General features: G+C 63.7%; 2 protein-coding genes across 3 annotated transcripts; one reads left to right on the top strand and one right to left on the bottom strand.

Moving 5' to 3' along the window:
• Positions 1-270: 270 nt before the first annotated feature.
• PORCN (porcupine O-acyltransferase) lies at positions 271-8,704 on the top strand. The gene is made up of 13 exons (XM_056515451.1): positions 271-448; positions 948-1,140; positions 1,867-1,910; positions 2,902-3,083; positions 3,773-3,903; positions 4,435-4,449; positions 5,313-5,438; positions 5,943-6,043; positions 6,314-6,390; positions 6,851-6,914; positions 7,708-7,793; positions 8,166-8,276; positions 8,368-8,704. Exons 1-13 carry the CDS (start codon positions 313-315, stop codon positions 8,467-8,469), a joined length of 1,368 nt encoding a protein of 455 aa, XP_056371426.1. The 5' UTR covers positions 271-312; the 3' UTR covers positions 8,470-8,704.
• A 105-nt stretch (positions 8,705-8,809) lies between these two features.
• On the bottom strand, positions 8,810-14,090 carry SLC35A2 (solute carrier family 35 member A2). Of its 2 annotated transcripts, none has more exons than XM_056515454.1 (5): positions 13,690-14,090; positions 13,149-13,331; positions 12,289-12,440; positions 10,673-11,334; positions 8,810-9,264 (listed from the first exon to the last, which is right to left on the bottom strand). In XM_056515454.1, exons 1-5 carry the CDS (start codon positions 13,907-13,909, stop codon positions 9,237-9,239), a joined length of 1,245 nt encoding a protein of 414 aa, XP_056371429.1. In that variant the 5' UTR covers positions 13,910-14,090; the 3' UTR covers positions 8,810-9,236. The 2 variants fall into 2 exon arrangements, with proteins under 2 accessions (XP_056371429.1, XP_056371428.1); XM_056515453.1 differs by having other exon boundaries at positions 10,677-11,334; positions 13,690-13,957.
• Between the last annotated feature and the right edge of the window lie 45 nt (positions 14,091-14,135).

Raw genomic sequence — 14,135 nt, 5'->3', positions numbered from 1 at the left:
GAGTTCCGCCCTTGACAACCAGGCCCCGCCCCCCGGCATCCTCCGCTCCCCGGCAACCGCGCCCCGCCCCTGGCAACGGCCGCCCCGTCGCGCGCCGCCATTTGGCCGCGCCGCACTCTGATTGGTCAGCGCGGCAGCGCGGGGAGGCACGGCGGGCACTGATTGGTGCGCGCTGGCGCTCCGCCACTTTCCCCTCAGGCGGGCGGGCGGCGGCGCCGGGCGGGGCGCGGGCGGGGGGATTCGGGAGGGTTTTGGGGGCGTTTGGGGTTTTTTGGGGGATCCCGGCACGCAGCGAGCCCCGCTCGGGTTGGGATGGCGGCCTTACCTCCGCGGGAGTTCGCGGCGCAGGTGCTGCCCGGCTGCGTGGTGCCCACGGCGCGCCAGGGCCTGGCCCAGCTCTGGCCGCTGCTGCTGCTCTGCCTCGGGGCGCGGCTGCTGCACCGGCTGCGTGAGTGGGACCGGAGAGGGGGGACGGGGATTTTGGGGGACCCGGAGTGTGGTGGGACACCCGAGGGGCTTTCGGGACTCTGGGGAGGCCGGAGGGTTGTGGGGTTCCGGCGATCTGGGGGAGTCGAGGGTGTCTGGAGGGTCCCGCCTACTGCAGCGGCTCCATGAGGGGCCGGGAGTCCGGGAGGGGTTCGAAGAGTTGGGGTACATCCGGGGGTCTGGGGGAACCGGGGGGTCCTGGGGCTTTGGGGGCTCGGGGGTGTCTGGGTGTTTTGGGGTCTGGGGGCGGCTGAGCGGAGCCGAGGGGTCGGGAAGAGCTGGGGGGTCCCGGGGGGCCCCGGAGATCTGGATGGATCCGGAGTCTGGAGGGGCTCGGGGGAGATGGGAGAGTGGAGGGCCCGGGGAAGATTCGGGGCTCTGGGGAGGGGTCCCGCAGGGTTTTTGGCGTTCCGGGGGCTCTCCCAGGTTTCGGGGCGCCCCCCTGACCCCCTGTGGCACAGCCCTGCCGCGCGGGGGGAAGCACGCGGGGGCGGCGGCCGGGGGGCTCCTGGCCCTGCACCATTTCTTCGGGACCCAGGCGCTATGGGTGGCTCTGCTGAGCGGGCTCTGCGTCCTCACCCTCCTGCTGAGCCGCGCCCGCGCCCAGAGAGGGCTCTGCCTCGCCCTGGCCGCTCTCAGCTACCTGCTCATGGGGTACGGGCTCTGGGAGCGTGACTGGGGGCACTGGGAGGCACTGGAAGTAGGGTTGGGTGTGATCTGGGGGTGCTAGGAGGGCGTCCAGGAGAGCTCTGCCTCATCCTGGCTGTTCTCAGCTACCTGCTTATGGGGTATGGGGTCTGGGAGGGGGACTGGGGGCACTGGGAGGCACTGGGAGGGAGGTTGGGGGTGATTTGGAGGTGCTGGGAGGGAATCCAGACGGGCTCTGCCTCATCTTGGCTGCTCTCAGCTACCTGCTCATGAGGAACAGAGTGCTGGGGAGTCCTGGGAGGGGTTTGGGGGTTATGGGAGGGGATTTGGGGCACTGGGAGGGTCTCGGAGGGGTTTGGGGGTGCTGGGAGGGGATTTGGGGCATTGGGAGGGACTGGGGAGGGGTTTGGGGGTACTGGGAAGGTCTTGGAGGGGTTTGGGGTCCTCTGGGAGGGGGATTGGGGCAGTGGGCGGGGTGTTTGAGGCAGTGGGAGGGACTGGGAGGGGTTTGGGGGGCACTGGGAGGGTCTGGGAGGGGTTTGGGGGCACTGGAGGATGCTGGAAGCTCCTGGAAGAGGAATTGGGCAGAAGTTGTGAAGAACTGGGAGTAACTGGGAAGGATTGAAGGTGTTGAGTGGGAGGGAGGTGAGGGGCGCTGGGATGAACTGGGGCATTGGGCTGAACTGGGGAGTTGATTGCACTGAACTGGGAGTGACTGGGAGCCCCCCCCAGGGAGCTGCACATGGTGGACACGGTCACCTGGCACAAGATGCGAGGTGAGACCCCCACCCCACCACTCCCCCCGCCCCCCAGGACCCCCAGATCCCCCCCTGAACCACACAGATCCCATTCCCCCCTCCCCCCATGGTTTGGGGATTCCTCCAGTTTTGGGGTCCTCCCTGATTTTGGGGTCCCACGGTGCCACCGATGGTGGTGGCCCTGACTGTGACACCCCCCTCCCTTTCCCTCCAAGATCCTCCAAATTTCCCCCCACCTTTGAGCCCCCAGACCCCTGGGGACTCCCCACATTTTAGGACCCCCCAATTTGGGGTCCCCATGGATTTTGGGGGAAGCACAGATGGTGGTGGCCTTGAAGGTGACCCTCCCTCCCCCTGAGCCCGCAGACCCATGGACAATCTGGGGCCCCCCATTTTGGGGTCCTGGCTGATTTTGGGGTCCCAGGGGCAGAGATGGTGGTGGTACCCCCGTTTTGAGGTGCTGACTTTGGGGTGCTATCTGATTTTGGGGTGCTGGTTCATTCTGGGGTCCCAGGGGCTCAGATGGTGGTGTGACCCCCAATTTTGGGGTCCTCATGGATTTTGGGGTCCCAGGGGTGCAGATGGTGGTGTGATCCCCCATTTTGGGGTGTGTCTGATTTTGGGGCGCTGTCTGACTTTGGATGCTGTCCTATTTGGGTCCCAGGGGCGCAGGTGGTGTTGTGCCCCCCCATTTTGGAGCTCTCATGGATTTTGAGGTCACAGGGGCACAGATGGTGGTGCTACCCCCGTTTTGGGGTGCTATCTAATTTTGGGGTGTTGTCTGACTTTGGGGTTCATTTTGGGGTCCCAGAGATGCAGATGGTGGTGTGCCCCCGTTTTGGGGTGCTGTCTAATTTTGGGGCGCTGTCTAATTTTGGGGCGCTGTCTGACTTTGGGGTTCTCACGGATTTTGGGGTCCCAGGGGTGCAGATGGTGGTGGTACCCCCATTTTGGGGTGCTGTCTGATTTAGGGCGCTGTCTGATTTTGGGGTTCATTTTGGGGTCCCAGGGGCGCAGATGGTGGTGGCCATGAAGGCCGTGTCACTGGGCTTTGACCTGGACCGCGGCCCCGCGGGTGCCGAACCCAGCCCTGCGCAGGTGCTGGGCTACCTGTGCTCGCCCGGCTCCGTGGTGTTCGGGCCCTGGGAGCCCTTCAGCACCTACCTGCGGGCCGTGGAGGGGCCGCCCCTGGTACCGGCGGGACACGGGGGGGAAACGGGGGGAATGGGGAATGGGGGAGGGGGGAAAATGGGGAATTGGGGAGGGAGAAGTGCGGGGGAAATGGGGAGTTTGGGAGGGAAATGGGGGGGAATGGGGAGTTTAGGGGGAAAACCAGGGGGAAATGGGGAGTTTGGGAGGGAAATGGGGGGGAATAGGGAGTTTAGGGGGAAAACCAGGGGGAAATGGGGAGTTTGGGAGGGAAATGGGGGATTTGGAGGGGGAATAGGGAGTTTGGGGGGGAAAACTAGGGGATTTGGGGGGGACACGGGGAACTTGGGGGAAAATGGGGGGATTGGAGGGGAAATGGATTTGGGGGGAATGGGGAGTTTGTGGGGAAAAACAGAATTTGGGGGGAAATGGGGAGTTTGGGGAGAAAATTGGAGATTTGGGGGGAAATGGGGGATTTGAGGGAGACAATGGGGGAAATGGGGAGTTTGTGGAAAATGGGGGATTTTGGGGAAATGGAGGGGTGAGCAGGGATGAGGGGGGTGCAGTGGTGGGGGAGCTGGATTTTGGTGGGTCTCTGTTTCTGGGGGTGTCTTGGGGGATCTGGTGTCAGTGGGGGTTTGGAGGTGTCTGTGGGGGTTCAGGGGTGTCTGTCCCTGACTCTGTTCCTGACTCTGTCCCCTGTCCCTGTCCTGTCCCTGTCCCTGTGGCAGAGCTTAGCCTGGCTGAGGAAGGCTCTGTGCAGCCTGGCTCTGGCGCTGCTCTGTTTGCTGATCAGCACCTGCCTGGCACCGTTCCTGTTCTCCAGCCTGCTGCCGCTCTACGGGGCACAGGCCCTGCGCAGGTCAGAGCCTGAGCACCCGAAATCCACCTCAAATTCCCCTAATCCACCCCAAATCCACCCCAAATCCCCCTAAATCCACCCCCAAATCCACCCCAAATCCCCCTAAATCCACCCCAAATCCCCCCAAATCCACCCCAGATACACCCCAAATCCCCCCAGATACACCCTAAATCCACTCCAAATCCCCCCCAAATCCACCCAGAACTCTATGGGACCCCAAACCCCCCTGGAACACCAAACCCTCCTAGAGCCCCAAACACTCATAGAATCCCAAAACCCTCCCCAGAGCCCCAAACCCTTCCCTGGGACCCCAAACCCTTCCCAGGGACCCGAAACTCTTCCCAGGGACCCCAAACCTCCCTGGGACCCCAAACTCTTCCCGGAGACCCCAAACCTCCCAGTGACCCCAAATCCTTCCCAGTGACCTCAAACCTCCCAGGGGCCCCCAAACCTCCCAGGGACCCCAAACCCTTCCCTGGGACCCCACCAACCCTGTTCACTGACATCTCTGTTCCTCCCGGTGCTGCCCAGGAGCATCTTTGCCAGGTGAGGGGGGGATTTTGGCGGGGGTTGGGGGGGCCAGGAGGGGTTTGAAGGGGGGCTAGGAGGGGTTTGCAGAAGGGTCAGGAGGGGTTTTGGGGGGGGGCAGGAAGTGTTTCAGGGAGGCAGGAGGGGTTTTGGGTGGGAGGGCAGGAGGAGTTTGGGAGGCAGGAGGGGATTTGGGGGGTCCCTGGCGGGAGGGGGGACATTGAGGGGACGTGAGATGGGGGGTGGCACCTTATTGTGTGTCCCCCCCCCCGAATCCTCTCTATCACCCCCAAACCCCCCCATGTCCCCCCATAATCCTCCCAAACCTTCCATTTCCCCCACAACCCCCCAATATCTGCCCCAAATCTCCCCATGACACCCCCAAAATCCCCCTAAATCCCACATTTCCCTCCAAACTCCTGTGTCCCCCAAAACTTCCCCACTTCCCCCCCAAACTTTCTGTGCTCCCAAACTCCCCCATTTTCCCCCAAACCTCTCATGTGCCCCCAAATCTCCCCAAATCCCCCCACGTCCCCGCAAACCCTGAAATCCCCTGTTTTCCTCCAAATCTCCCCAAACCCTTTTTGTGCTCCCAAACTTCCCCATTTCCCCACCAATTCCCCCAAATCCCCCACAAACCCCAAATCATCCATTTACTCCAAACCCTGATCTCCCTCATTTCCCCCAAATCCTCCTCCGAAACCTTGATCTCCCCTATTTCCCCCCAACCCCCCCAAACCCTGATCTCCCTCATTTCCCCCAAACCCCAAATCCCCCCCAAACCCTGATTTCCCCCATTTCCCTAAATCCCCCCAAACCTTGATCCTCCCCCATTTTCCCCCACCCCCATGTCCCCGTTCCTGGGTCCTCCTGGCCGCTAGGTGGCTCCGTGCCTACGAGAGCGCGCTCTCCTTCCACTTCAGCAATTACTTCGTGGCCTTCCTGTCCGAGGCCACGGCCACGCTGGCGGGGTCCGGCACATCCCTGCAGCACGACCACCTGCACTGGTGAGGGGACGGGGACACTGCGGGGACACTGACCGCAGCCACGAGGACACTGACCCGTGTGTGACACTGATCACACCCATAGTGACACTGAACACAACCACAGTGACACTGAACGCACCCACAGTGACAATGAACACACCCAGAGTGACACTGATCACACCTGTGTGACACTGTCCTGTGTGTGACACTGTCTTTTGTAACACTGTCCTGTGTGTGACACTGCCTTGTATGACAGTCCTGTGCATGACACTGTGTAACACTGTCCTGTGTGTGATACTTGTATGACACTGCCCTGTGTGACACTGTCCTGTGTGTGACACTGTCCTGACACTGCCCTGTGTGTGACACTGTGACACTGTGTGTGATATTGCCCTGTGTGTCACTGCTGTGTGACCCCCTTTGTGACACTGTCCCTGTGTGTGACACCTGTGTGACACTGCCCTGTGTGACCCTGTCCCTGTGACCTCCCATGTGACATTGTGCTGTGTGCCACTGTCCCCACAGGGACCTGGCCGTGTCCCGGCCCCTGCGGGTGGAGCTGCCGCGCTCCATGGCTGAGGTGGTGACAAACTGGAACCTGCCCATGTCCCGCTGGCTGCACACCTGTGAGCACTGGGACTGACTGGGAGAGACTAGGGATACTGGGAGGGACTGGGGTCACATGCTAGGGCACTGGGGGACTCTTGGGAGTGACTGAGAGGGAACTGGGGAAGACTGGCAGGGGACTGGGGGACACTGGGAGATACTGGGGTGAGGGCTGGGGGACACTGGGAGGGAATGGGGGCCACTGGGAGGGGCTTGGGGGCCCCACGGCCCATACTGGTGTCACTGGTGTGTCACTGGTGCCACTGGTGCTCCTGGTGTGTCACTGGCAGACGTGTTCCAGACCGCTCGACGCTTGGGCACCTTTGCTGCCGTGCTGGGCACCTACGCGGCCAGCGCCCTGCTGCACGTGAGGGATCCCAAAGCCACCCCAAAAACAACCCCCTAAAGCACCCCAAAAACCACACTAGGAACCCCCAAATAACCCTCAACCCCCCTCCAGCGCCCTGCTGCACATGAGGGACCCCAAAAGCACCTAAACCACCCCAAAAACCACCCCAACTCTCAATCCAGTGTCCCCTTGCACATAAGAGTCTCAGGACCTATAACCCCCCTGACCCTCCCCCACTACCCCCTGAGGACCCAAAACCCCCCTGGTACTTCTTGAATCCCCGTCTAGGAGCCCCAAAAACTCTGTGACACCCCCAACCCCTGCTGGGCTCCCTCAAATCTTCCCAGACCCCCCCAGTCCAGCGGGGGGCTCCCCCAAACCCCCCTAGAACCCCCCAATCCAGTGCGGGCTCCCCCAAATCCCGCCAGACACCCAAGATCCAGCAGGCGGCTCCCCCAAATCCCCGCTGTTCCCCCAGGGCCTCAGTTTCCACCTGGCTGCTGTCCTGCTGTCCCTGGGCCTCATCACCTACGCCGAGCATGGTCAGTGCTAGCCCTTTAAGGGGTGGGGCCAGGGAGGGGCAGGGCTAAACTGGGTCATTGAGGTGGGAGGGGCTTAATAGGTGGAGATGAAAAGTGGGTGGAGCATGGCCTAAAGGTTTGGGTGGGTCTGGATGTGGGTGAGGTCTCAATGCTGTGATTGACAGGGAAGTGTAGGTGGGGCCTAAGTGGAGTGGGTGGGGCAAGGAGTAGGGACAGGGTCAGATGTGGGCAGCGTCTCAAGCATTGTGGGTGGTGCTGCAGTGATGGGCAGGGCTGTGAGATGTGGGTGGAGCTGCAGTGATGGGTGGGGCTGTGATTGGTGGGTGGTGCTGCAGTGATGGGCGTGGCTGTGATTGGTGTGGGTGGAGCTGCAGTGATAGGCAGAGCTGTGATTGGTGAGTGGAACTGCAGTGATGGGTGGGGCTGTGATTGGTGTGGGTGGAGCTGCAGTGATGGGCGGAGCTGTGATTGGTGGGTGGAGCTGCAGTAATGGGTGGGGCTGTGATTGGTGGGTGGTACTGCAGTGATGGGCAAAGCTGTGATTGGTTAGTGGTGCCTCAGTGATGGGCGTGGCTGTGATTGGTGTGGGTGGAGCTGCAGTGATGGGTGGGGCTGTGATCGGTGGGTGGAGCTACAGTGATGGGTGGGGCTGTGATTGGTGGGTGGAGCTACAGTGATGGGTGGGGCTGTGATCGGTTGGTGGTGCTGCAGTGATGGGTGGGCCTGTGATTGGTGGCGTGGCCCACAATGGGCATGGCCTGCACTGACCCCTCCTTCCCCCCCCCCCCCCCAGCCCTCAGGCAGCGTTTGGCCGCCATCTTTGATGCCTGTGTCCTATCCAAGCGCTGCCCCCCCCACTGCAGCCACCGCCACAAGAATGTGAGATGGGGGCTCTGGGGGGTCCCTGAGTTTTGGAGAGCCCTGGGGAGTGTGGAGTGGCTCAGAGGGGTTGGGGGTCCCAGCTTGGTCTCTGGGATAGTGTGGGGGTGATGGGTGGGAAAAGAGGGGCACGGATGGTGGGTTTGGGGATCCCTGGGTGGGGGAGTTTGGGGGTCCCATCGGGAGGGCAGAAGGTTTGGGGGGCTCTGAGGGGATTTGGGGGAGGGCTGGGGGTGCCTGGGGGCATGGCCAGCACGCAGTGGGGGGATTTGGGGGTTTCTTGGGGTCTCTGAAAAGGGTCTGAACACGGAGGGATTTGGGGGATCCCTGCAGGGGTTGAGGGGTCCCTGAAGGATTCTGGGGTCCCTGCAGACGCTGTGGGTGTGGGCTCTGAACGGGGCCCTGGGTGCCCTCGCCCTGTTTCACCTGTCCTACCTGGGTGCCCTGTTCGACGTGGAGGCTGAGGACACCGTGGAGGAGCAGGTGGGACCCCCGAGCCTCCCCCAGCCCCTCCACAAGGTTTGGAGGTCACCCCCAGTGTTGGGATTGTCCTGACGCCATCTTGTCCCCTCAGGGCTACGGGATGGCCTACACGGTGCGCAAGTGGTCGGAGCTGAACTGGGCCAGTCACTGGGTGACGCTGGGCTGCTGGGTGCTGGCCCGGTTGCTGCGCTGAGGCTCTGAGTAGGCACTGGGTGCGACCGGGGGGAACTGCGAGCACTGGGAGAAAGTGGGGGCAACTGGGAAGACCGGGCGCTACAGAGAGCGCGGCCGCTTCACGTCACGAGGGCCGCTCTGCGCCGCCGGAAGCGCCTCTCGATGATCCCAAGTTCCGTTTCTTTTTGTTTCCCGCCCTTTCCCGGGCGGAAGTGCCGCGCGACCGCTCTGGGACCAATAAAGCCTCGCCTCGATGTTCCTGTCAATCATTACCGGGAGGCCAATAGGAGTGCGAGGGGCGGCGCATGCGCAGAGGTGTTAGCGGGCATGGCGTTCCTGCGATCGCGCGGAGACAATGCTTTGAACAAAATCGTCTTAATTGACACCAAAACCGCGCGGCGGGGCCACACGGGCTCTATAGGGACCTGGGGGTGCAAGCCGTCCCTATAGCCCCCGGGGGGGGGAATGAGGGAGTGTCCATATGGCTGCTATAGGGACCAAGAGTCTCCCTATAGAGATGTGGGGGAGGGGTCCATATGGGCCCTATAGGGACCCGGGGGGGCGAGCGGTCCCTATACCACCCAGGGGAGGGAAGTGTCCATATGGCTGCTATAGGGACCGGGAGTGTCCGCATGGACCCTATAGGGACTGAGGGCTCCATATGGTCCCTACAGAATCCTGGGGGGGGGGGGTGCACACGACCCCTATAAAGGCTGCATGGGGGAAGGGGAGGGTCCATATGGATTCTTTAGGGCCCCATAGGGCCCGGGGGGTCGCTCGGTGCCGTCAGGTTCCCTTGTCCTTGTTGGGAGACCTGCAAGAGAGAGAGACCCCGGGGCTGAGGGCGGCCGGAGTCCCTATGGATCCTGTATGGCCCAGGGTCTCTATGGACCCTGTATGGATCCCGGGGTCCTATGGCTCCTGTATGGCCCTGCGGGGGGGGGGGGGGGGGGGGGGCGTGTCCTAATAGGTTCTATAGGGGATGGAGAGAGCTCGGGTGGATCCTATGGGGCCCTGGGCGGGTTCCTATGGATCCTATAGGGCCCAGGGCAGTTCCTACGGATCCTAAGCCGTCCCTATAGATCTCGTATGGCCTGGGATCTCTATGGGTCCTGTAAGGCCCGGGGGGGTCTCTGTGGATCCTGTATGGCCCGGGGCGGGGGGGGGGGGTGTTCCTATGGATCCCGGGGGTTCCTATGGCTCCCTCCGCCCCCCCACCTCGTGTTAGTGTGTTAGTGGCCCTCCCCCAGCACGCGCCGTTAACCAAATCCGCCTTTATTAGCCCCACACCTCGTTAAAAATGCGCCCGGCCCCTCCCCCCCTATAAAATCTGTACATCCGGCCCCTCCCCCACCGGGTGGGAGAGCGAGGGGGGGAGGGGAACCCCACAGAGGGGCCGGGGGTCCCAATGAGCCCCTCATTAACCCAGAGCTCCTTCATTAACCTCATTAACTCCGCTGACCTCATTAATCTCCACCTTGGGGCCCCCCAGCACCCAACGGGCCTTAATTAGCCCCCACGAATTAATAAGTATTAATGAGCTCCCCATCCCCTAACGCGCCTCATCAGGTCCCTCCTCACCCCACAGCCCCAGGAGGCTCATCAGCCCCTAACGAGCCTTAATGAGCCCCCCATGACCTAACGAACCTCTCCAGGTCCCTAATGAGCCTAACGAGCATTAATGAACACCAATATCGGGGTCCCCACCACCTAATGAGCCCCAGGGCCTAACGAACTGCACCAGGACCTTTACCACCTTCCAACGAGCCTTTATGAGCTCCCCATAACATAACGAACCCCTCCAGGTCCCTAACCAGCTTAATGAGCCTTAAAAGAGTCCCCACCACCTACAAAAGGACAAGATTGGGCCTGCTCACCTGCTGACCCCCCCAGCTCCTCCAAGACCTTAATGAGCCTTAGTGAGCCCTAATGAGACCTTGCCACCTGCTGAGCCACATCTCCTCTACCATCTTAATGAGCACTAACGAGACCCTGCCACCTGCTAAGCCCTCTCCTGTTGAGCCCACAGCTGGATCCCCACAGCGGGATCACTGCACCTGCTGACCCCACAGCTGGGCCCCCATGCCTGCTGACTCCACACCTTCTGGCCCCACAGCTGGATCCCCACAGCTGGGTCCCCACCCCCGCTCATGGCCCCCCATCCCCTCCCCCTCCCCGCTGAGCCCAGGGCCATCCCCCCACACCCCTAGGGCCCCACTGACTTGCCGCTGTCCTGGCCGCGGCTGCCGGCGCCGCGGGGCCGCCCATAGAGCACCACGGCGGCCAGGACCATGGCGGTGCCGGCCAGGAAGGGTGCGCGCGGCCGGAAGCCGAACAGGTGCGCAGAGGCGGCTGTGGAGGCCAGGATGGACAGCGCCGTGGCGAAGCCCTTGAGGATGTTGTCGGCGTAGCGAACCACCACGGCTACCAGCAGCCCCCCAGCCGCCTGGTTGACCACCACGGCCCAGACAGCGCCATTGTAGCCGTAGAAGAAGCCGAGCGCAGCCACGGCCGGGCCCTCAGCGGCCAGCATGGCACCCAGCCCCACGGCCGTGCCCACGGCGCCCAGCTGCACGTTGCGCACCCAGATGGAGCCGCCCGAGCGCTTCAGCAGCCGCTCGAAGTAGACACCGGCGAAGCCCGAGGACAGGCAGGAGGCGGCCACGGCCGCCAGCCCCACGGCGTAGCTCTGTGCTGGCCCCTCGGGCCCCGGCGACGGCGCCAGCGCCGCAGCCGCGGGCACGGCCCGAGCCTGTTCTGCCTGCACCAGCGCCACCCCCGTGAACAGCAGCGCCAGCGACAGCCACTGCAGCCGCGACAGCGCCGTGCCCAGCAGCAGCACCGAGAACAGCGCCGTGGTCAGGATCTTCAGCTGGTATGTCACCTGCGGGGACAGCAGGACAGGGACGGTCACATGGGGACAGAGGCAGTGGGGACAGCAGGGACAGGGTCACCTAGGGACAGTTGGGGACAGTGGGACACGGTCACCTGTGGTGACAGCAGGGACAGGGACAGTCACCTGGGACAGGGACCCATGGGGACAGTGGGGACAGGGACAGTCACCTGGGGAAAGGATGGTCACCTGGGGACAGAGACAGCTGAGGACAGCGGGACAGGGTCACATGGGACAGGGACACACAGGGACAGCAGGGACAGTGTCACCTGTGGGGACAGTGGGGACACGGACGGTCACCTGGGGACAGGGACACATGGGGACAGCAGGGACAGGGTCACCTGTGGGGACAGTGGGGACAGGGATGGTCACCTGAGGACAGGGACACTTTTGGGGATTGTTGGGACAGGGATGGTCACCTGGGGACAGGGAGACCTGCAGAGACAGTGGGGATGGTCACCTGGGGACAGGCTCACATGGGGACAGGGACAGCTGGGGACAGCAGGGACAGAGTCACCTGCAGTATGGGGACACAGTCGCACAGGACAGAGACATGTGAGGGCATGAACACCTGGGGACAGTGTCACCTGCACGGACAGGGTCACCTGTGGTGACAGGGACACCTGTGGGGACAGGATCTTCAGCTGGTATGTCACCTGTGGGACAGCAGGGATAGGGACACCTGGGGACAGGCATGAGAACAGGGTCACCTGCAGGACACAGGTGTGGGAACAGGGACATGGGCACAGGGTCATGGACACTGGGACAGGGACACTATCACCAGCAAGGAGAGCAGGGACAGGGACCCTGGACACCATCACAGGAACATGAGGACAGGGACACCGTGACTATCACAGGGACATGGGCACAGGGACACCCTCACAGTCCCCAAGGTCCCTGAGGTCACCACACCACCCCTCGTGCCCCTGTGTCCCCGTGTCCCACCTGGAAGGTGGCTGCAGGCAGGTTGGAGATGGCCACGTACTGCAGGTTGTTCTGCAGGGTGTAGATGAGGGAGGGGACAGCCAGGCGCAGCGTGTCTCCAAACTGTCCCACCACGGCCTCGTGCAGCGTCACCGCCGTCTGCCGGACACTGCCTGTGGGGACAGGGCTCAGGGACAGGGGACACTGCCGGGGGGGACAGGGCTCAGGGACAGGGGACACTGCCTGGGGGGACAGGGCTCAGGGACAGGGGAAACTGCCTGGGGGGACAGGGGACACTGCCTGTGGGGACAGGGCTCAGGAACAGGGGACACTGCCCAGCACTGCCCAGAATCCCCACCACGAGTGTCCCATGTCCCCTCGTGTCCCCAGCATGACACCCTTGCGTCCTGTCCTGTCCCCCACATCTCTGCCAAGGACCCCTTGGTTTTCCCATTCCCCTACCCCGTGCACACCTCAGAGCTGGAGGAGGCAGCATCAGGTGTGCCCCCCCACTTCCCGTGTCCATCATGTCTCAATGTCCCTAATGTCCCTGTCCCTACCGCGGTGCTGGATGAGCAGAAGCAGCAGGCACAGCCCGTGTCCCCAGGCTCACCCCAGTGCTGAATGAGCAGCAGCAGCAGGCACAGCCCGTGTCCCCCTCATGTCCCCTGTGTCCCTGTCCTTACCCCGGTGCTGGATGAGCAGCAAGCACAGCCTGTGTCCCCACCGTGTCCCCAGCTCACCCCGGTGCTGGAAGAGCAGGAGCAGCAGGCACAGCCCATGTCCCCCCCATGTCCCCAGTGTCCCTGTCCCTACCCCGGTGCTGGATGAGCAGCAAGCACAGCCCGTGTCCCCCCGGTGTCCACATGTCCCCAGCTCACCCCGGTGCTGGATCAGTAGCAACAGCAGGCAGGCGCTGCCCTTCATGGCCTCGGCCATCACCACGGCCGTGGTGGGCAAGAAGCGCTCCCCAGGCAGGGTCCGCACGTAGCGGATGCTGAGCACGAGGGACGCGTTCTGCAGCACCAGCACGCCCAGGCTGGCGTACTTCACCCGCCGCGACACTGCGGGGACACCGTGTGTCACCGGGACAGGGGGGGACACGGGTCCGAGTCCCCCGCGACCCCCGGTGGGACCCCGGGGCGGGAACTTCACACAGAGGTGCGCTGGGGTCGCACGGCGGGATCCCCTCACTGCCCCCGGAGCTCCCGAGTCTGCCCCACAGCCCCGCCTGCCCCAGGCCCCTCTGCCATCTCAGCCTCGCGCCCCAGAATCGCTCCCGTCCTCCATGGGCCCTCAGCTCTGCTCCATCGCCCCCCGGACTCCCAGAGTCCCCGCAGACTCCGCAGCCCCCACACGGCTCTGCCCGGGCCCTCCCGCCCCGCAGCCGCTCCCCGCCGCCCCCGCCCGTGCCCCCCTCACCCGTCGCGGGCCCCGCGGAGTCGCCGGAGCCGCCGCCGTCCGCCGTCCCCGGGGCCGCCATGGTGGCACCTGCCCAACACTTCCGCTTCCGGCCACGCCGCGGCCCCGCCCAGGGAGTGGGGAGCGGCTCCGCCTCTGTTCGGCCCAGCCAATCACCGCGCGCATTCCCGCCTGGCACCCCGCCCCCTCGGCAGGTCCGGCCAATCAGCGCTCTCCTCATGCGCTTCCCGCCACCTTCTCGCGCGGTTCCTGCCTCTCTTTCCCGTAAGCCACGCCCCTTTCGCTCTCAGGCCAATTGCAGCTCTCCTCGCCTGTCACACCCCCCCAGGCCCCGCCCAGTGCCCGCCCCGCCTTCTCCCCTCAGAACCGACCAATCCCCTCCCGCCTTCCTCAGGCGTTGTCCAATCAGCGCCCGCCGGAGGCGGTGCCGCAGCCAATCAGCGGCG

The sequence above is a fragment of the Oenanthe melanoleuca genome, unplaced genomic scaffold, assembly GCF_029582105.1.
Source record: "Oenanthe melanoleuca isolate GR-GAL-2019-014 unplaced genomic scaffold, OMel1.0 S001, whole genome shotgun sequence".
Classification (NCBI taxonomy): domain Eukaryota; kingdom Metazoa; phylum Chordata; class Aves; order Passeriformes; family Muscicapidae; genus Oenanthe; species Oenanthe melanoleuca.
Note: the sequence above shows the minus strand (reverse complement) of the source record. Positions and strands in the feature narration are given on the sequence as shown.